Source organism: Abramis brama (genome assembly GCF_963993115.1).
Source record: "Abramis brama genome assembly, chromosome: 7".
In the NCBI taxonomy this organism is placed as follows: domain Eukaryota; kingdom Metazoa; phylum Chordata; class Actinopteri; order Cypriniformes; family Leuciscidae; genus Abramis; species Abramis brama.
The window spans coordinates 44,567,862-44,590,969 of record NC_139969.1 but is presented as its reverse complement, the minus strand read 5'-3'; the positions used below and the strand labels follow the sequence as shown (position 1 = coordinate 44,590,969).

Sequence of the window (23,108 nt, the reverse complement as noted above, 5' to 3'; positions counted from 1 at the left end):
GTGTGAGTGTGAGTCTGCGTGTCTGTGTAAAATCAGCTAAAAAACTAATTTTGAACATTTCTGACCAAGTGGGGACCTTAATGTGTGTGTGTGTGTGTGTGTGTGTGTGTAAGTCCGTACTCAGCAGCGCTCCTGTAGGCTGGAGCAGGAACTGCAGTGGCCCATTAACACACGTCGCTCACACTTCTCTATTGTCTGAATGGCTGCTGTCCTAGAGAGGCTCTGAGACTGTAGAGCTGCTGTTTAACTGGAACTTTCTATAACACTTTATAATAACTCCACGCTATTAATCACTAGTTATGCATTAGTAAACAGTTAATTCATTAATAAAGCATTAATAGACATCAAACAGGATTTAGAGATATATGTGGTGTAATATCCCGCTCCAGTGCAGTAGGTGTCGGTGTGCAACTGTTCAGCTGTTCTAAACCCTCCTGTGAAACACACGAAGAAGTAACAGCATCTGGGCCTCGTTTATCATCGCTGCGTCGCACAGAACAGGCCCTGAGAGAGGCGGACGACACTTCCCACGCATAAGCTGTGATTTATAAAAACAAACTTGACGGAAAATGTGCGCACCTGCACGCAAACTGTGACCCATGTGAACGAACATTTTGGAGATGGAGCAGTTTGGCGAACCGATGGTGACCTGGAGTTAAATGTCGTTTTGGTCGCTTTTAAACTGAACATTTAAAGAAAATTATACATATACAGAGAGATAATACAACTATAATTTCACTCACCAAGCCTATCGCATGAAGCAGACATCCATCCAGTCCTACATGTCGCGCTGGGCCGTTCAGTGAAACTGGCGCATTAGCCTTTATCTGACGGCAGAGGAAGGAGAACCGCACATCTGCATTATGAGTCATAATCATAAATACAGTGCATGTTCACAATAACAGTTTAAATAAATAAAAGAATGATTTAAAATATGTTTTACTTCTGATATAAACATTTAGATTAAATATGCCATTCTCATTAATGGAGTTAAACACTTAAATTACATGAAAATCATTACTGAGAAGTTACACAACAGTTTTTATATTCAATAAATATAAATGTATAATTATACATATATATATATATATATATATATACATATACATATATATTTATATATAAAATAAATATAATGGCGTACTTTTAGTAAGGATCCTAGAACGAGGCGCGCGGATTGACAACAAGCGTTACTGAGTTTAAAATATTGATAAATTCTCTTCTTAGTGGACAAGACTGCAAGCAAGTTTAACACATTCTCCATTAAAGTCATTTGTAATTATTAGGAACTTCATATTGTATATTAAGCGAGATAAATGTGAAGTTACAGAAGGCTGTTCTTCTGCTACTCCGAACAGACGAAGAATCTGCCAGAAATTACAATCTTTTGAAGTTAAAACATGAAGTTTTATTGAGAAAGGGTTATTGAACACGAATATGTTTCTGAAAGTTTTCCCCCATTTCCTCTTCAGTTTTAGGCTGTTGTTTATGTGATGTGAAATCGAAAGTATTTTTGAAGCAGACATTTACAGTAGACAGACAGATGAAGCCTGACGTCAATGAACAACAATCTGCTGTTATTAAACTGAATATCTCAGTTCATATATAGCAATTATGATTAGTAGTTATACAGTATGACCGTTATAATTCAGCTTACTTTTACTCAACCAGTTATTTTAGGATCATTTAAAAGTAATGAAATCAACCATCATTGTGAACTTGAAGTAATGATTAAATGACAAACGATTCAACAATTAAAGATTGGGTAAATATGATTGTAAAATGATATTAAACTGCAATAGAGAATATAACAAATCAGCTTCAATTTTCCCACTCAAAGTTTTAAACACAATTTCTGTTCCCCAATGAATTAATATTTAGAGTCAGTTAAACTCATTAAACAATCAGAAATGATTAAGTCCATTCGGTTATTTTACATGGCAATATATTTGTCTGTAACTCACTTTATTTTATAGATAGTTGTTGCTGTTGCTGTTGTTGATGATAACTCAGCATTCTTCATTATTGTCTTAAATAAGATGTTCTTCATCTGTGTAAAATGGTGTCATCTCCAGGTGATGCTGAAGGATTGAGTGTTTCCAGAAAGCAGTGCTGATCAGTTTTCAGTGTCAGTTTAGCTGCAGTATGTCAGAGGAAAGAGGAAAGGACTCTCTCTCTCAGATGAGGCTCTCAGAGAAACACAGGTAAGACTGCGTCTGTTTTCATCACTTTAAACTCCACTGGACTTTATGTTTCCCTGTCAATAACACAACTTTAAGCATTGTTCTATATTTGCACAACTTCAGTTTTTAACTTCTTAAATTAACTCTGACTTTATCTATAAAGCCCTGTTTGCTCTATAGAAAATATCACAGTTAATAATTTGTTAATAACCTTCTAGACGCTGAATTAATCCAAATAAATGACTTTAGTTTTTAGATCATACAATTATTGACAGACATTAGGAAACAACTATACACTTAATTTAATTCAAGTATGCTAACACAACTGTGTCACACAGACATTTCTGCTCTCTATTTCTGTCAATAATCCAAAACTTGAAATGTTCTCTTAAATTAGAGTGAAGTATTTTTTAACATATTTAATCTCTCTCATGTATATTAAAGAAATCGTTAAACTAATGTGAGCCAGTAAATAAAATGATCGTTAACTATTAAACAGTAAATTGTGTGAGTGTGTGTATTTCTGTGGAGGATTAGATAAAGACACAGATGTGTTTCACACACAGTTGATCCTCCTTTACTAAAGTGTTTTCTCTCTCTCTCTGTTCTTTGTGTCATCAGTGTAAGATCAGGCTCACATGTGTCCAGCTCTGTGTCTCTGAAGAGTGATCGGTCTAAAGGTGGAGGAGTACCAAACTTCAGTGAGAAAACACCATCATCTAATAAAAGGTATTTTGTGTGTTTATATTACATTAAGGAGACACAAATTCACTATGGAAAATAGATCATGAAACTAAACATGCATAATATGTTTATCCATCCGACTGTAGTCATAAATGGACAAATGCACAGCTATACTGCATTTAATTACTATTTGCAACATTAAACCTTTTCAAATGAGACTAAAGTATCTCCTGTAGTAAAGTGTTTTCTCTCTGTTCTTTGTGTCATCAGTGTAAGATCAGGCTCACATGTGTCCAGCTCTGAGTCTCTGAAGAGTGATCAGTCTAAAGGTGGAAATCCACCAAACTTCAGTGAGAAAACACCATCATCTAATAAAAGGTATTTCATGAGTTTCTAAATTTTTTTCATAAGTGTTTAAAAGTTGTATCAGTGAATATCAATCATGAAACATTTTCAGATCCAATATTTATCATTATTTATCATTGAATCATTTATCATGATATTTATTATTGAATACTCTGATAAATATTTGATCTGATAAATATTTATCAGAGTATTCACAGCTAATGCTTTTTCTCTTTCTGTGAAATTTTGCCTGGAAAATCAGTATTTATTTTATTTATTTGATTTCAGGCTTCAATATGAGACATTAGACTCAGACGTTCAGACTCACAGGAACCACGAGAATTTCAAAGACAGTCTTCTAGGAATCTTCCAGGTAGGAAAACACAGTTTTATAAATGTTTAATATTTACAACAAACAAATATGTTTTTGAACAAACATTTTATTTAATTCCTCCAGATCCATTTTTTCCTTTGAAGCTCTTATATATATTTTATTTTTCTATTTGTAAAAAATATCAGCTGGTTTACATGTTAGTCTTTTAACTGGATTTTTTTATAGATATAATAGTTATTGAATAAATTGTGTTGACCAAATGTAGATGTACAATTTGGTTTAAATTGTGTCTTTTTTCTTACTTTTGTTTGTAGGATCTTGAGAGCAAAATAATCACATTTCTGAAGAATGAGCTGGAGAAGTTTAAGAAAATATTACACAAAGAGAACACACAATACTTTGTGAAGGACTTTATTGAGAACAGATCCAGTATCAAAGACTCAGCTCTTGATCTCACACTACATTACCTGAGAGAGATGAAGCGAGATGAAGCTGCTGATGCTCTAGAAGGTTAGAGACTCATGATCATCTGTCTGATTGTCTCTTATAAATATAGGAGAGAAAATGAAGACTAAAACTGTCTATTTTCTGTTCCTGTGTTTAGGTGAGCTGTTCCTCATTCCTCAGCTGAAATGTGGCCTAAAGAAGAAGTATCAGTGTGTGTTTGAAGGAATTGCGAAGCAAGGTGACTCCACACTTCTGAATAACATCTACACAGATCTCTATATCACTCAGGGTGGCAGTGAACAGGTCAATACTGAACATGAGGTGAGACAGATTGAAGTTGCTTCCAGGCGTCAGGAAGCACAAGAGATACAGGTTGAATGCACACATTTGTTTGAAGCTCCTGAACAAGACAAGGAGATCCGAACTGTCCTGACAAAAGGAGTCGCAGGCATCGGGAAATCAGTCTCTGTGCAAAAGTTTGTTCTGGACTGGGCTGAAGGAAAAGAAAATCAAGATATCAGCTTCATATTTCCTCTTCCATTCAGAGAGATGAACTTAAAGGAGAAAGAAAAACTGAGTTTGATGGACCTTATAACTCAATTTTTCCCAGAGACAAAAGGACTGAACCTTACAAGAAGGAATCAGTTCAAAGTGCTGTTCATCCTTGATGGACTGGACGAATGTCGCCTTCCTCTGAAGTTTGACTGTAATGAGACGTGGCGTGATGTGTCGTCACCAGCCTCTCTGGATGTTCTCCTAACGAACCTCATGAAGGGAAATCTGCTTCCTTCTGCTCTCATCTGGATCACCACCAGACCAGCAGCTGCCAGTAAGATTCCTCCTGACTGCATCGACCGGCTGACAGAGATACGAGGATTCAGTGACGCACAAAAGCAAGAGTACTTCAGAAAAAGATTCACCGATGAGAATCAGGCCAACACAATCCTAGATCACATTAAACAATCAAAGAGTCTCTATATCATGTGCCACATCCCAGTCTTCTGCTGGATATCAGCCACGGTTCTCCAGAACATTCTGGAGGAGGAAAGAAACACTGATGTGAAAAACACTCAGGCTGATGAGATCTCTAAAACACTGCAGGAATCAAACACTGAAGACACTCCCAAGACTCTGACACAAATGTACACACACTTTCTCCGCTTTCAGATCCAGCAGAGCCGCCGAAAGTATGATGGAGAATACACACCAGATGTTTCCTGGGATAAAGACGCCATCCTTTCACTGGGGAAACTGGCGTTTCATCAGCTGGAAAGAAACAACCTGATCTTCTATGACACAGACCTGGAAGCCTGTGGTATTGACGTCTATAAGGCATCAGTGTACTCAGGCATGTGTACCCAGATCTTTAAGGAGGAAACAGGGATTGTTCTTGGTACCATGTACTGCTTTGTTCACTTGAGCATTCAAGAGTTTATTGCAGCCCTTTATGCACATCTGATTCTGGACATCAACAAGACAAGTGTGTTTGATCATGAGTCTACAGAACAGGAAAACAGAAATGAAACCATGATTGATTTTCTCAAGACTGCAGTGGACAAGGCGCTCGAGAGTGACAATGGACACCTGGACCTTTTCCTTCGCTTCCTCCTCAGTCTGTCACTCCAGTCCAATCGACGACTCTTACGAGGTCTGTTGACACAGCAAGACGGCAGTGACCAGAGCAACAAGGAAATAGTTCAGTACATCAAGCAGAAATTAGAAGATAATCTTCCTGCAGAGAGATCCATCAATCTGCTCTACTGTCTGAATGAGCTGAACGACCAAACTCTGGTGAAAGAGATTCAGACCCACCTTAGCAAAGGAAGTCTCTCATCCGGTGACCTTTCACCTGCCCAGTGGTCTGCTTTAGCCTTTGTGTTGTTGACATCAGAGGAAGAGCTGGAGGAGTTTGAGCTTCAGAAATTCAAGAAATCAGACGAGTGTCTCATTAGATTATTGGCAGTCATCAAAACCTCCAGAAGAGCTCTGTAAGTCTTTAAATATATTTTGTCATGTTTTGCTCTCATCTGAAAAATGTCTTTATCTACATTACTCTATAGTGATTCCTCATCATGAACATGAACTTATCCCTGTAAAGCCTGACATATGAAATAATAGTCAGATTTTTTTTTTTTTGGAGACAGTTTATCAAACCTTTAGACAAAATATAAAAGACCATGTAAAAATGTTTGCATTTTTGTCTTGTATCATATGATACACCACACTTTAATGACTTGTATAGAATTATATATTAGCTCATGTTCATACTTGTGGAAAAAATACATATTTTATTCATATACCCAAACTGGGGGAAAGAATCTAATTTGGTACATTAGGGATGGGACGATTACCGGTTTCACTATAAACCACGATAAAATGTACTGACGGTTAGTAATATCGTTTAAAATTTAATAATCATTAAAACCGTGTTTGATTATCGCGATTTTAGATCCTGTTCAGCCAGCAACAGTCTGACGCAGCACGCAATGTTATTTTTTTATTCAAGAAGGAATTGCGGAAGGCAGTGACCGTGCTCGGGAGATTTTTCAGCCTTTTAAAAGAACCAATTCTGAGGTGTGGTCATATTTTGGCTTTAACAAAAGTACTGAGGGAAACTTAATCGAGGATGGTCACCCTGCAGAACATGCACAAGAAAAAGTCGCTGCAATAGGGGTAAACTTCAGATCTGCCGAGTTGTCTTGTTGTGTGACCATCACCGACTGTTGTATAGCGAACGCAAGGCAAGTTAACTTTGACCTCAATACCAGGGAAATAATTGGGCATAAAATGTTGTTTTAAGTTTAACTATTTTATATCAATCACTTGAAATAAACATGAAGCTTCCGCAAAGAAAAGTTCGCAGCAAGTGGCTTAGCCAAAGACGAACGAACAAGTTCAAACAAGACTATTAAGAGTGACATTTAAGAGATAATAATTCATATTCATTATACACTTATTACACCGTTTTTTTTACCACATAATTACGGGGACATTGAATTGAGATTAATGTTTTAAATCTTACCTGTTTATAAATCCATTCTGTACAGCGTACAAAACAATCGTTCAGACAAGATGATCACAACAATATGATCAAACTCTGTAAACAATAAATCAACTCTGATTTAATTTTCAATACAATTAAAAACGGAGACGCAAGACAGCAAGTTGTATTTGAATGAAACGAGAGAGCGCGTCCATTGTGATACATGATGTAACGTCTGTCAGAGAGTTTGAAGTCTGCCCAGATGAAGAATACAAGACAGTGCAAATGAACTGGTAGTTCCACGAGACTTTTATAGATGTTTTCTCTCAGTTAAGCACACTCGTCACATACATGTCGAAGAGCGAATGTTAAAACGGAAAAGAAAACACTCTAAAACATGCTACAAATCAAAGTGGAAGTAAACACATTATAATAAAACAACGGTCAGCAGTAGAGCGGTCATCTTACTCTTTGCGTGATCAATCTCACTCTCACTGTGCGTGCGCGCTCACATAAAAACAGCATGCATACAATAACGTACGCCATAGAAGAAGTTATCTTAAAGGCACATCAACATTCATGTCATGAACACTACTTAACACTAGGCGGCCGTTACAATGGATGTGCGCGGTGTTATAATGCGTTGCTATTGACGACCGTCATTATAAGGAAGGAAATGCTTTAAAAAGTGCATAGATCTGCTTGTTTTATTTGTTGTTTGTTGATTTTCAAATATAAAACTTGTTGAAATGTCTTCAGTGTGAGCATCAACTCTTTTTGAACACTTTCTTCTCGTTTTAACAAAACCGTGATAATATTGATAATCGCGATAATTTTGGTCACTATAATCGTGATATTAAATTTTCATACCGTCCCATCCCTAGTACAGATATATTGCCAACAATTAAGATGAAATTCTGAAAGGTTATAATATAAAACATTGAGATTTTTATAAAACAGGCTTAAATAAAGTACATATATATTACCACATCATATATTAGTTGTCCCTGTCACGTGTCAGCGTTTGTTTGGACTTTCAGTTCGAGTTTTGCTTGGTTCCTGTTTGCCTTTGTTCTTTTCCCGCCACTCCTTTGTTTCTATGGTTACCGTCATTATCAGTTCAGTTGTATCACCTGTTTAGTCATCATCGTCATTAGTGGTCGACCGATATATCGGCCGATGTTTGGCACTTTTAAAATATCGGCATCGGCCGATACGTTTTTCTGATTGGCTGATGTGTTTGAAGCGGGACTTTTATTTTGACGGGCGGTGCTGAGAACACCAGCGCCTGATCACACAGTGCTCACTCACATTCTCTGTCTTCACTAGTTTACAATCTCTGTCAGTCATATCTAATACTTTGTTAGACAGAACTGGTGAACAAAGAAAGTAAATGGTATGCGAAAAAGTGAAGTGTTGCTTTTATATTATTTGTTGCAGAAAAGGCAAACTGTCATGAACTGCTCCGAGACTCGAAGGTAGATCCAAATGCAGCTTTTATTAAGAGGCAATCCAGACACGTAATCCAATAAACAGGCAGTGGGTCAAAACACAGGTAGGCAGTCCAAACAAACAAACAAAAACAAAACAAGACAAGACAGGCAGGGGTCAGAGGCAAGAGAGTAATCCAAGGAACAGGCAAGAAATCCAAAAACCAAGAAACAAGAAAACCAGGAAAAACGCTCAGAGTTGCAGTGTGACACTAAACAAAACTTCGCAATGATTGAATGAATGAACAAGGAATAAATAGGCTGAAACTAACAAGGATGATGAGACACAGATGAATGCAATTAGTGATGATGAGTCCGGGCAGTGAGTTATGGGAAATGTAGTTAGTGAGAGAGTGACAATAGTCGGGTGTGGAGTGCCCTCTGGTGGTTCTCAAGGGCACTCCAGCTGGTGACCGTTACACAAACAATCAGGCTAAAATACTTTCTCATTTACTGTCAACATTCAGCAGATGCACATCTACATCATTTAAACAAATCTCTGAATATCTAATAACCATTTAATATCTCAAACCTTGCAGATTTAATGGAATCCAGCTGTGATATCTTGTGAAGTGTGCATTTGTAGCCTGATAAATGTGTGACTGCGAGTGACGGTCGAGTGAAGTGAGTGAATGCGAACAGAAGATCAGCTTCACAGGAGACGCGATCGAAAAACTTTAAATCCTTCATATTAAAATATGCTGTGCTATATCCACTGTGTCATATTCATATAGTTTTCACTGTGTGCTGTATGTAATATTAGCGTTACCTTGTCTTTATTTGAAAAAATATGATTACCAGTGTGCACGATATTACCAGATTACTGAGTGCCCTGTTACAGTGTTTGCTTCCTTTTTATTCACATATTCATATATTTTTAAACAATTACTTTATTTGTGAAAAATACTGTAATAGGATTGCAGATTCAAGAAGTTGCCATCTAAGCATGTTTATTTTAAAGATTTGTTTTGTAATTTATTTTAAATGTATAAAATATTGATTAAAATAAATATAAAGTATATAATAAAAATATTGGCTTTACATCGGCTATCGGCCATCCTGCTCTCTAAGATATCGGCATCGGCCATCAAAAAACCAATATCGGTCGACCACTAATCGTCATCTATCTCACCTGTGTTCTGTTAATCAGTGTAATGTGTGTTTGTATTTAAGTTCCATTCTGTTCAGTCAGTCCTTGTCCGATCTCCGTCGTATTTAGTGTGTGAACCTTCTGCCCGTCTTCTATGTACCTGTATTTTTATATTGTGAGTAAATGTTTGCATTGGAACTTTTGATTCTCCTTCGTCTTCTTCTGCCTGCACCACACTGTGACAGTCCCTCTGTATCTCTCAGTAATTAGACATTTTAAATGCTTATTTTTATCAGTAATTCTGTTGTTTAATGTAATAATAATGTAATGTAATATGTAGATTGAGAGATTTACAAATAAACATTTATCAAAAGCCTGTTGTATAATATTTGATGTACACATTTTAAGATGTTTTTTCTACAAAAAAGTTCAAAATGTTTTTTTTTTCAATGTTTTTTTATTTATTTTGTAAAATAAATGTAATTTCAGTAATTGTTATGGATGCTTTTTTACTATCTTTAAATTAATGATATATCACCCATTGATCACCCTGCTCTCTAAGATATTGGTCGTCAGTTAAACTTTATCTTGAACTATTAAAAACAAATACAATTTCATAGGTTCTTAGGTTTAAGTAATCTTAGCTTTACTTAAATCATTAAAGATTTTATATCAAAAAGACATGTGTACATGTGAATGAAGGCATTTTTAGTATTATAGAGAAATTCCTTTAACTTGCCATAAAAGTGTGAACTGTCTCATCTAATAGTGTCAGTGCAGTCAAGTCAATAATAGTGTTGAATATTAAGTGTCCCCAACTAAGGAAGCTAGAGGCAACAGTGGCAAAAACCCAAACTCCATCAGGTGACAGAAATAGAGAAGAAATCCTGTAGCTATAAAAATATTTTTTTCAAACATGCTTCATTTTATCTATTAAATTTGTCGCTGAATAAAAAATACTAATGTACAGGAAATAGTATTTTTTGTAGATGAATGCTGTTTGAATGCATAGTATGCTGTTTATGTAAAAAATAATAATGGAACATGTATTTAATATTTGTACTTAGAAAATGTATTGTATGTGTTCCATCTAATTCTGTGTTGTGATTTATTGTAGGTTAAATGATTGTAACTTAACAGAAAAAAGCTGTTCAGCTCTGGCTGCAGTTCTTGGATCAGATACCAATCTGAAAGAGCTGAACATGAACAATAATAATCTGCAGGATTCAGGAGTGAAGCTGCTCTGCACTGCACTGAAGAATATAAAGTGTAAATTGGAGATACTGAGGTAAGTTGAGCCACAGGAGTCATATGACTAAAGTAAGGTGCAATGACTGACAGGACGATCCTGGAGGCTAAAAGTTATGAATAAGAATTTGATGAAGTTATGAAGGTTTGTCTTTGTTCTATTGTTGTTGTGTTTTTCATTCAAAATAATAATGAGCCACAAACTAAGCAATCCAAAGATCTTTATTTATTTGTTACAATGTGGGTATAGCATATCATCCTTCTTATCAATTTTGTTAATAAAAGTCCAATGTTTAATATAAGTGAATTTATGATTGTACAATTTTATTATTGATGTATTTTCATTAATACTAATGAACCACAAACTAAGCATTTGTTTTAAATTTAGGGGGAAATCCAAAGACCTTCATTTCTCAGTGTTACAATGGGGGTATACTATGCCATCTGTCTTATTTGTTTTGCTGATAAAAGTTTGATATTCAATATAAGCGAGGTTGTCATTGTGCCATTTTATTGTTTTTTTTTTCACTGAGTAATACTGAAGTGACATTAAGCGTTCATTTTGTGCTGCATTCATTTGGTGCTGCACTGTAATGCAAATAATTGCAGGGAATTATAATATTTTGTGGATAAAGTATTTTCTAAATATGTAAATTCTACGTCTTATAAGTTAACACTTAAATTGTGCTGTTTTTGTTTATAGTAATTTATAATTTAGTGATTTAATCGTTATTTGCATACCTAGTGTTGAGTCAGAATTCAGATGATTCTGTTAGAGCTGGTAAATCTGCCACAGAAAGGAGGGGGAGATCTGGTAGAAATCACTTATCTTAATATTTTATGTGACAGGATTAATGTATTTTAGTGCTTTTGAGGGAGCTGTGTATCTTTGATTCTGCTTTCAGCTTTGCAGCTAGTCTCGACTAAACACTTCCTGTAGTTTATGAGTGTTTTACACCACTGTGAAGGTATTTGGGTCCGTTTGTCTCACTCATCCTTGCAAAGCTGCTTCAGCTCAGTGACATTTGCAGGCTTTCCAGCATGAGCTGTGTTTCAAGTCCTTCCACAGCATTTTAATGAAATTGAAGTCTGGACTTTATTGGGCCATTCCCAAACTTTAATTTTCTAATTTTCCATCCATTTTCAGGTTGCTTGTTGTGGATCATTCAGATCATAGACTTTCAGAGCTGTACATTTTTAGATAATTGCAATCTTGAAAGGGATGTTGACATCTAACATATTAAAGTTCACTGAGCCTTTTGTTTGCCTCCATATTCAGGTGTCAGTTTTTGCAACTGACTTTCAAAACATTTGTACAAAGAATAAAATAAAATTCAGTTTAAGGATTTATATTGTTCAGGTTTAACTGATTAATCAGTTGAATGTTTTCCTCTCTGTTCTAGACTCTCTAACTGCAGTGTGACAGAAGAAGGTTATAAAGCTCTGGCTTCAGCTCTGAGATCAAACCCTTCACACCTGATAGAGCTGGATCTCACAGGAAATGATCCTGGACAATCAGGAGTGAAGGAGCTCAGTGATTTACTACAGGATCCAGACTGTCAACTGAAGACACTGAGGTGAGATGGGATCAAATAATTAACTAAATTAGCTATATGCAGGCTAAATATTCATAACTAGTATATTATTTTACTTATATAATAAGCTGGACAATTTGTTGCATCAAAATGATCAAGATCAGATCAGATGCCGCAGGTTCTGTCATGATGATGATAACCGTCAACACAGTTTAGTTGTGATACGAGCTACAGGTCAAATAGACATTATGGGTCAGTATATGTGCTGACATTCAGGAGTATACCTTGATAATTAACAATAATAGTTTTCCATCAAGCCCAGATTCACTGCATCTCTCTACAGCAGGTCTATGAGTCTCCAGATGTCCACAAACATGCAGTTTCACAAGCCAGTTTTCTCTGTGCTGATGTTTCTCACTCCTCCTGCTTTAAAGACAGAAAGATCTTAATTTCACACTCTGTATTCATACTGAAAATCATGATCTAGTGAGCTTTTGCCCTCCTGCTCTGTGAGACGTTTCTGTTCTTATGAGTTTGCTTTAGGACTGAGTGTTGCTCTAGTTTCTTTTAAATATATAGTTATTTGTGTATTTAAATGTTTAAAGAAAAATGTAACATCTAAATAACTAACTTAAGCTTGTCTTTAAAACAATAGTTAAGTTTTGTTTTATCGTATCAATCATTTTTGTAATGCAATGGACATTTAGTTGATACCTGAATTGCCTCTTCTGCAGGTTTGTGAGTCCTGCTGCAGAGGAAGCCTGTCAGTATGTGAATAGAGTTGTGGGTATAAACCCGTTACTCCAGAGAGAGCTGAATCTGAGAGGACATGAACTAGGAGACACACGAGTGAATCAGATCTCTGCTCTACTGCAGGATAAACACTGTCAACTCAACACACTGACGTGAGTATTGCTCATTTATTTATAATATCTCTTTAATTTTATTTATAATGTTAGCTGATGATAATATTTCCAGACGGACAGTTTGATCATGGGTCAATAATTATTTCAGTTTCTGTAGAGGCAGAACAATGTTTTTTTCAGACATCAGGATCAGAACTGTTCATAACTGCTTTCAATTTAATCTTTGTATTTCACAAATATCTAATTTTGGTGCAACATATACTGTAACTTGTAAAAATTGAATAAGTGCATTTTAAAGTCTGTGATCAGTATCTGCTAAAATGTCACATTACAAACAAACCATCGTTCAAAATAACAGCATTTATCTAAAATAGAAAGCTTTTTTAACATCAGCTACTAGGCTTACAGTTCAAAAGTTTGGGGTTAGTACGATTTTTATTTTTATTTCTTATTTTTGAAAGAAACTTGCCTACTTTTATTCAGCAAGGTTGCATTACATTAATCAAAAGTGACAGTAAAGACATTTATAATGTTACAAAAGCTTTCTATTTCAATTAAATCTCTTATGAACTTTATATTCATCAAAGAATCTTGAAAAAAAAACAGTTTTAAACATTAATAATAATCAGAAATGTTTTGTGAGCATATTATTCCCTCAGGTAGATTACATGTTTTCTTGCGTGGCTGGATGTTGGACTCATGAACAATAATCACATTGTTTGCATTCGCCAAAACTGATTTGCCGAAATCAAAACGTGGACAGTGAAAGGGAATTAGCCTACCGTTAGCGCGAGACGAGTCCGGCTTGAAGCGGAAGCGACCAGACGGCAGAGGATTATGTTCACAAATTAAACAATGATTAAGAAAAGCTGTGATTGGATGATGACAGGTGTCGGTGATCATTCTCGAGTGTCGTGATCAGCACTGCTGCTGTTGCTGTTGTATCAGTCAGTGGATAGATCAGCGTAGCAGGCTAGTCAACAAACAGGACAAGGGAGGTCACGCACGGGACAAATAAATTAGGCCCAACATACGGGACGTCCTGGCTAATACGGGACAGTTGGCAACCCTAGCGCGGACAGTCTGTGGCGCGCACATAACAGAGACGCGCACATAACAGAGACGCACACATAACAGAGACACACACATAACAGAGACACACACATAACAGACGCATGATTTCTGAGCGCCAAATTCGAACGGCACCCTCTTTGTTAAAAGCTAACGTATAGAAAATTGGCAATTTCATTGTGACCTATTTAATAGTTTTTGTATGAGAGCTGCTTTCTGTATTGTTTAGTTTTCACATCAATATGCTGTAAACCGATCTGTTACACGTACGTTATACGGCCCTCCACAGGCACAGTGTGTATCAGTGCAATGCCAGTCACAAAAAGCTACACTTTGACTGTGCTCTCTGCAGATGTTCATTCACTTTTTTTGTATAAGCTGCTTTTGATTGTGGTATACAGCAAACATTTCAAGTCATAACTCTTTATTATTTAGTTGTGTATAAGAGCGGCTTTGTATGTCACTAATTACTCAGAATATGCGTAAGTCCACAAGCATTATGTTTGTATGAGAGCTGCTGGTACATCATTCTATATTTGTGAACGAAAACTGTTTGTGATTTTGCTACAAGTACGCTGCTAGTACAGGCACACGTTTATTTTCCTGTTGGTTCTTGTTGGGACATATGCTGGCAAATATAACCTTACAGTTGACTTGCCAAATCACTTCCATTTGTTTTATTAATAAAATTAATATAGGAAGTATTGGAAGTAAATTCTTTATGGGTCATCATAAATACTTTGCTTTAAAAGTACTAAGTTATCACACAAAAAAAGAAAAAAGATGCATCGATAATTGTTACCCTCTGAATCGCAATCGACTCGAATCGTGAGATGCCTAGAGATTCCCACCCCTAGATCTGAGTCATTTACTCTTTCTGTCTTCAGTCTGATTAGATGCAGTATTACAGAGAAACAGAGTCTCATCCTGACTTCAGCTCTGAAATCAAACCCGTCACACCTGAGAGAGCTGGACCTGACCTGGAATACACTAGGAAACACAGGAGTGAAGCACTTATGTGCTGTACTGAAGGATTCACACTGTAAACTGGAGAGATTGAGGTCAGTAACATTCACATACAAGAATCAAAATGCTTGAAATCACTTCAACAGTTTAAACTAAAACACTTTAACATTGTATTTGTGCAAACTTAGTATTTTGTGATCTGGTGAAATAAAGATGAAGATCTCTCTTCCTCTGCTTTATTTGCTTATGAAGATGATGTGACTTTACAGAATAAAGAGTTTTCTTTTCTTCTGTCTTATTTTCTTCTCTCTCTCTGCTAATGTAGTTTAAGAGGCTGTGATATGACAGATGAAGGTTGTTCTGATGTGACTTCAGCTCTGAAATCAAACCCGTCACACCTGAGAGAGCTGAACCTGAGCGGGAATAAACTAGGAGATTCTGGAGTGAAAAACCTCAGTGATCTACTGATGAACCCACAATTCAAGCTGGAGAAACTACAGTTAGTATCATTATACTGTACAGCAATTACAGTGTGACTGAAGTTTATATATTTGAAGACAGCAGGGCTTATGTTTCATTGTTTATAGCAGTGCACTTTCTGGGTTTCCCCTATTGCTCACATTTTTTTATGTGTTTTTTATCTAGTTAGTAATTGTTTAATTTCCAGCATTTGATACAATGTACTGATTGTGTACATGCAGAAATCTACCTTTTCAACAGAGAATAAAGAAGAGAGATGTCAAATAAATAGTTAAAAATGAAAGAGAAGAAACAGTGTCTTCCAGCACACAGAACTAGTGTGACTGGGTTTTAAAACTGCTGTTGCTCTTCAATAAGATGATCATCTAAAGCCGCGTTTCCACTGAAATTACCCAGAACAATCTGTCCCAGGATCTTTTTTCCCCCAGACCTGTTGCTGTCTGTGTTTCCATCGCAGTCTAAAATACAGTGAAGATTAGGCAAATTAGTCCGGTGACGTAGGACTGTGTGCGACTTTCCAGTTCGCGCTGGATTTCGTCCTCCTCATATAAGCTTTTTTAAGACCACGGGGAAACACTCCCACTGTGAGCCTCAGGTCTCCTAGAGTGTTAACCATATTGGCGGCTCTGCTTTGTGCAGAGGCAGTGCTGGGTAACAGCAGAGAGACTCTAGCCTTCACGAGGAAGGACAGTCCAGACCGCAGGGTCATCATGGTCCTGTTCTCACAGTGAGGACATGAACCATCCACAAACACTATCTCAGCACAGTCTTGGCCCAGACATGTGAGATCGTGGCCATCAGATGAGGACAGGGAACAACCGCATCCAGAAACACACGGACGGAAAGGCATCTTTAAAAAGACGCTCAACATCAGTTTTGCTCTTTTAGGGAAACTGCTCTTTATGCTGAAGCGCCCGGGAGGGAATCGCTGCACTTATCCATGCAATACACCAGTGAAACACCACTGAATGTGCTGTAGACCACCAGAAAGAGGGGCTTCCTTATTTTAGAGGCGACTGGAAGAGCGATCATTCAGATTTATATTGTTCAGGTTTAACTGATTTATCAGCTGAATGTTTTCCTCTCTGTTCTAGACTCTCTAACTGCAGTGTGACAGAAGAAGGTTATAAAGCTCTGGCTTCAGCTCTGAGATCAAACCCTTCACACCTGATAGAGCTGGATCTCACAGGAAATGATCCTGGACAATCAGGAGTGAAGCAGCTCAATGATTTACTACAGGATCCAGACTGTCAACTGAAGACACTGAGGTGAGACAGTATTATGGGCTGAAATATGTGCCACCAGAAACTGAATTTGAATCATTTATATTTGAATTTGAATTGCTAAACTTGAATAATTGCATTGAAAAACTGAATTTGAATCACATAATTTTAAATTGTATTGTTTAATTTGAATAATTGCATTGAAAAACTGAATCTGAATTGTATAATTTGAAATTGAATTTATTTGTTTGGAACTGAAGTCCAATACAATTTGATCCTCGCTGAAAATTCAACTATATATACACTCACCTAAAGGATTATTAGGAACACCTGTTCAATTTCTCATTAATGCAATTATCTAAACAACCAATCACATGGCAGTTGCTTCAATGCATTTAGGGGTGTGGTCCTGGTCAAGACAATCTCCTGTTCCCCTTCGAGGGAACTCGCACTGCGTTGTCGTCGTGACGACACTATGGGAACGCCCCCAGCGTAACGCATCTGAAGCATGAATGAAATCTGTCCAATCCTGATTGGTGCTGCGTCATGACGTAGTGGATGACGGCATAGCCGGAAGATACAAAGGGACGCCGGTTCAAACACACGTTAGCTTTTTGCTCTTCAGCTAAAGCGCTCTGTGTTTCTGTGAGTCTTATTTGGTGTTGTTTGTCCAAGTTTCACAAGCATTATTAGCATGGCAAGCGAGCAGTTTAAGAAGTGTGTGCATCCGTGTCCACGTTACATTTCGGGCACGGACACACACCACATGTGTGTGCATTGTCTCGGCGCGCAGCACGCTAGAGCGGCTCTCGAGGGAGCCGCTTGTAGCGAGTGTGAGAAGCTGCCGCTGAGGGTATTGCGCTCGCGCCTCGCTATATTTGATCAGCTCGGCCAAGCTCGCGAGCCTCGCGGTTCTGGGCCCGCTGTTGCCGAGGCAGCACGGCGCCGCAGATCGTGGGGTTCGCAGATGGATCTTTCAGCGGGACATGGGACTGATTCGTCATCTTCCCAGTCCTCGTCTGAAGATCCTGACGCTCTCCCGCCTCGTGTGGAAGCCCGCGATGCGGCTTCTTCCCGCGAGGTAGAGGCACCGATGCTTCAGCTATCTGGCTCTGAGGGGTCAGATGCTGTGAGCATCGAGGCAGGTGTTATGGAGCCCCATCCACCGCTTCATACACCCGCTCAAGAAGAGCTGGTGGAGGTTTTAACCCGCGCTGTGGCCAAATTAAATATTCATTGGCCACAAGAAGAACCTGTAGTCCAGCCATCTAGTAAACTGGATGAGAGGTTCTTTAAGCGCCGGGCTCAGCCTCCACGCCGGGGCCTTCCGTTTTTTCCTGACTTGCACAACGAGTTGTGCAAGTCGTGGGAAAAACCTTATTCAGCCAGGCTCTCCAATCCCCCAGTGCTTGATTTCGCTAATGTATTGGGGACGGCTGAGCACGGTTATGGGAAGATCCCGCGGGTAGAGGAAGCTCTCGCGAGCTATCTTTCTCCCGAGGCCGCATCTTCCCTGAAGGCCCCGGTATTGCCCACCAAGCCATGCCGAGAAACATCTTCTCTGGTGGGCAGAGCTTTTATGGCGGCCGGGCGGGCTGGTAGCTGCCTGCATACCATGGCGGTATTGCAGGCCTATCAGGCTGATCTCCTCAAAGAGCTAGATGAAGGCGAGGGTCCTTCCCCTGATGATATTTTGGAACTGAGGAAGGCTACTGATTTGTCTCTCCGCATCACCAAAGAGACGGCCCGTGCAATCGGCCGCTCTATGGCTGGTCTGGTATGCGTAGAGAGACATCTCTGGTTAAATTTATCAGGGATGAAGGAGAGGGAGAAGCATTTTCTTCTCGACTCTCCGATTTCGCCTTCTGGCCTCTTCGGCGGCGCGGTTAATTCCGTAGTCGAGAGGTTTCAGGAGGTGAAAAAGCAGTCGGCTGCCTTCCATCAGTACCTCCCTCGCCGCCCTGGCCCTTAGTAGATTATCTCGGCGCATGGTCATGCCTTCCGAATATATCTGCGTGGGCCCTGCGTACTGTAGAGCTGGGTTACAGACTGCAGTTCAGCTCCCCTCCCCCGAAGTTCAACGGGGTGGTCTGGACTGTGGTCGGCCCAGAGCAGGTTCGGGTTATGGAACAGGAAGTTCAATCCCTGTTGGTCAAGGAGGCCATAGAACGTGTTCCTCTGCCAGACAGGGAGTCCGGGTTCTACAGCCGGTACTTCATAGTTCCCAAGAAGGATGGGGGGTTGCGTCCAATAATAGATCTCAGGCACTTGAATCGTTCTCTGAGGAGATTCAGGTTCAAAATGCTCACAATTCCAGCCATCGTGAGTCAGATCCAGTTCGAGGACTGGTTCGTCACGATAGATCTGAAGGACGCATACTTCCATATCTCCATCCTTCCATGTCACAGGAAGTTCCTGAGGTTCGCTTTCGGGGGCGAAGCGTACCAATATCGGGTTCTTCCCTTTGGTCTAGCTCTTTCCCCTCGCACCTTCACCAAGTGCATGGATGCAGCGCTGGCTCCGCTGAGACTCCAGGGCATTCGTGTACTCAATTACATAGACGACTGGCTAATATTAGCCAAGTCGTACGATATGGCAGTTCGACATCGAGATGTCGTTCTCGCTCATATCGGGTGCTTGGGGCTGAGACTCAACACGAAGAAAAGCGTGTTGACGCCCTCCCAGAGGACTACGTTCCTGGGAGTAGTATGGGACTCCACGACGATGCGGGCACAAATGTCTCCTGCTCGGGTGGGTTCCATACAGGCGTTGGTCTCCAGAGTGAAGCTAGGCCACAACCTCACTGTGAAGCAGTTTCAAATACTGCTGGGGCACATGGCAGCAGCGTCCAACGTCATACCTTTTGGCCTGCTACACATGAGATCCCTACAGTGGTGGTTGAAAGCCAAGGGGTTTTCCCCGAGGGGAAATCCGTTCCGTATGATCAGAGTAACGCGCAGATGCCTTCGTTCTCTCATCATATGGAGGAAACCTTGGTTCCTGTCCCAGGGACCAGTGCTGGGAGCATCATGTTGCCGGAAAACCGTTTCAACAGATGCCTCCCTCACTGGTTGGGGCGCGGTCATGGACGGCCGCTTTGCGAGAGGTCTGTGGGAGACCCGGCACTCTTCCTGGCACATCAATTGCCTGGAAATGCTGGCGGTCTACAAAGCTCTGAGGAGCTTTTTCCCAGACCTCCGCGGCCACCATGTCCTGATACGCTCGGACAACACTTCCGTTGTCGCGTATCTGAATCACCAGGGGGGTCTGAGGTCGCGCCCTCTATGCAGACTGGCACACCAGATCCTCCTGTGGTCCCAGGGGAAACTGTCGTCTCTCAGAGCGATGTATGTCCCCGGGGACCAAAATCAGGGAGCAGACGTACTGTCGAGGCAGGGGCTGAGGCCCGGGGAGTGGCGACTCCACCCAGAGGTGGTGAAAGCCATATGCGTGAGATTTGGCCCGGTGGAAGTGGATCTCTTTGCGTCTCAAGAGACGTCCCACTGTTCACTGTGGTTCTCTCTCAGGCATCCAGCTCTGCTGGGGCTGGATGCCATGATGCAGACGTGGCCGAGGCTGCGTCTGTACGCATTTCCCCCGATCGCTCTGCTCCCGGGAGTCTTGGAGCGGGTTCGCCGAGAGGGGATCAGTCTACTTTTAGTAGCACCCCGCTGGCCGACCCGAGTTTGGTTCTCGGACATTATAGCTCTGCTAGACGGCCTCCCGTGGCAGGTCCCTCTGAGCACAATATTTCACCCCCGGCCAGAGCTGTGGAACCTTTGGGTCTGGCCCCTGAGGGGGCTCGGTACCTAGAGGCTGGCCTGTCAGCAGATGTTGTCGAGACCTTACTCAGCTCCAGGGCTCCCTCTACCAGGAGACTGTACAGCCTGAAGTGGAATGTGTTTTCCACTTGGTGTAGAGAGCGTGAGGTGGACCCAGTTAACTGCCCAGTGGCTTCAGTGCTGGAGTTCCTCCAAGATCGTTTCTCCGCCGGTCTAACCCCGTCCACACTTAAGGTGTATGTGGCTGCCATTGCGGCTTTCCACTCGCCTGTAGGTGATGGGCCTTTGGGGAAGCACCATCTGGTTGTACGTTTCCTCCGTGGGGCTCGGAGGATGAGGCCTGCGGCCCGTTCCAGAGTTCCAACCTGGGACCTGGCGGTGGTACTTGAAGGGTTGGCTGAGGCCCCCTTCGAGCCACTGGAGTCGGCTGAGGCAAAGAACCTGACCCTTAAGGTGGCCTTTCTCCTTGCTATCACTTCTCTGAGGAGGGTGGGGGATCTCCAGGCCTTGGCTATAATGCCAACTTGCCTGGAGTTTGCCCCTGGCGGAGTTAAGGCCATCTTACATCCTAGACCGGGCTATGTGCCCAAGGTGCCATCTAATGTGGCACGGTCAGTGGTTCTTCAGGCATTCCATCCTCCACCTCACGTGACGGCGGAAGAGGGGAGACTTCACCTGCTCTGCCCAGTCAGAGCCCTGAGAGTGTACCTTGAGAGGTCCTCTCAGTGGAGGAAGTCAGACCAGTTGTTGGTGTGCTTTGGTTCACCCAAGAAAGGGCTGCCTGCATCCAAGCAGACAATCAGTAATTGGATTGTTCAGGCTATAGCCACGGCTTATCAGGTGCGCAATCTGCCTTCACCTATAGCTGTGAGGGCTCATTCTACCAGGAGCATGGCCTCCTCGGTAGCCCTCCTTTCTGGAGCCTCGCTTCAAGATATTTGCGAAGCGGCTGGGTGGGCCACTCCGCACACCTTCATAAGATTTTATAGTCTGCAACTCCCTGTGACGCCTGGCGCCAGAGTGCTCGCGTCCTAAGTGTGCCTGGTCTTCCAGCTTCACACTAGGGTGGCGTGCTTACGGTGTGGCATAGTGGGCATTGCGTTCCCATAGTGTCGTCACGACGACGACGCAGTGCGAGTTCCCTCGAAGGGGAACGTCTCGGGTTACGACTGTAACCCTTGTTCCCCGAGAAGGGAACGAGACACTGCGTCTCGCCGCCACACCTATCACGTTCAGAGCGCTTGCTTCATCGCAAAGTAGCTAACGTGTGTTTGAACCGGCATCCCTTTGTATCTTCCGGCTATGCCGTCATCCACTACGTCATGACGCAGCACCAATCAGGATTGGACAGATTTCATTCATGCTTCAGATGCGTTACGCTTAGTTACGCTTTACGCTTTACGCTTTATGCGTTACGCTTCCCATAGTGTCGTCACGACGACGACGCAGTGTCTCGTTCCCTTCTCGGGGAACAAGGGTTACAGTCGTAACCCGAGACGAACTCCAAACTGAATGTCAGAATGGGAAAGAAAGGTGATTTAAGCAATTTTGAGCGTGGCATGGTTGTTGGTGCCAGACGGGCCGGTCTGAGTATTTCACAATCTGCTCAATTGCTGGGATTTTCACACACAACCATTTCTAGGGTTTACAAAGAATGGTGTGAAAAGGGAAAAACATCCAGTATGCGGCAGTCCTGTGGGCGAAAATGCCTTGTTGATGCTAGAGGTCAGAGGAGAATGGGCTGACTGATTCAAGCTGATAGAAGAGCAACTTTGACTGAAATAACCACTCGTTACAACCGAGGTATGCAGCAAAGCATTTGTGAAGCCACAACACGCACAACCTTGAGGCGGATGGGCTACAACAGCAGAAGACCCCACTGGTACCACTCATCTCCACTACAAATAGGAAAAAGAGGCTACAATTTGCACAAGCTCACCAAAATTGGACAGTTGAAGACTGGAAAAATGTTGCCTGGTCTGATGAGTCTCGATTACTGTTGAGACATTCAGATGGTAGAGTCAGAATTTGGCGTAAACAGAATGAGAACATGGATCCATCATGCCTTGTTACCACTGTGCAGGCTGGTGGTGGTGGTGTAATGGTGTGGGGGATGTTTTCTTGGCACACTTTAGGCCCCTTAGGCCATCCTTAAAAATATTTTGGTTTGCAGTAACAGCAAAAAAAAAAAGAAAAAAAGGGTCGGTAGGTAGGTCTATATTTTTATATATATAAAAAAAAAATATATAAAAAAGTATATTTTTTTTATAAAAAAAATTTTTCACCGATGTCTAGGGGCTGTTTACACCAGGCCACTTCATGCGTTTTCTCAGATCGGATTGCAATCTGATTTATCAAAACGATTCCATTTACACCTGGTT

At 40.7% G+C, this 23,108-nt stretch overlaps 2 protein-coding genes across 10 annotated transcripts in view; both read left to right on the top strand.

Moving 5' to 3' along the window:
• The window catches only part of LOC311087309 (uncharacterized protein), a 504,672-nt gene that overhangs the window by 468,555 nt on the left and 13,009 nt on the right, over positions 1–23,108 (top strand). For 2 of the 9 annotated variants that reach the window (XM_084120622.1, XM_084120620.1), the window contains 5 exons: positions 12,208–12,381; positions 13,074–13,244; positions 15,164–15,337; positions 15,568–15,741; positions 16,817–16,990. The exons of 4 other annotated variants lie outside the window; for them this stretch is intronic. In XM_084120622.1, the coding sequence (XP_083976748.1) occupies positions 12,208–12,381; positions 13,074–13,244; positions 15,164–15,337; positions 15,568–15,741; positions 16,817–16,990 (867 nt within the window). The remainder of the gene's footprint in view (positions 1–12,207; positions 12,382–13,073; positions 13,245–15,163; positions 15,338–15,567; positions 15,742–16,816; positions 16,991–23,108) is intronic. 3 more of the 9 variants (XM_084120623.1, XM_084120625.1, XM_084120621.1) reach the window with 2 other exon arrangements.
• LOC311087318 (protein NLRC3-like) lies at positions 435–9,824 on the top strand. Its single transcript, XM_084120643.1, has 8 exons — positions 435–644; positions 2,076–2,204; positions 2,805–2,912; positions 3,138–3,245; positions 3,501–3,585; positions 3,861–4,056; positions 4,151–5,981; positions 9,006–9,824. The coding sequence occupies exons 2-8, from the start codon at positions 2,146–2,148 to the stop codon at positions 9,025–9,027; spliced, it is 2,409 nt and encodes an 802-aa protein (XP_083976769.1). The 5' UTR covers positions 435–644; positions 2,076–2,145; the 3' UTR covers positions 9,028–9,824.

Coding starts and splice junctions, on each gene's coding strand:
- LOC311087318 (XM_084120643.1), top strand. CDS start 2,146: ATGTCAGAGGAAAGAGGAAAGGACTCTCTCTCTCAGATGAGGCTCTCA. Junction 2,913..3,137: donor ACACCATCATCTAATAAAAG/GTATTTTGTGTG, acceptor TTGTGTCATCAG/TGTAAGATCAGGCTCACATG. Junction 4,057..4,150: donor AGCTGCTGATGCTCTAGAAG/GTTAGAGACTCA, acceptor TCCTGTGTTTAG/GTGAGCTGTTCCTCATTCCT.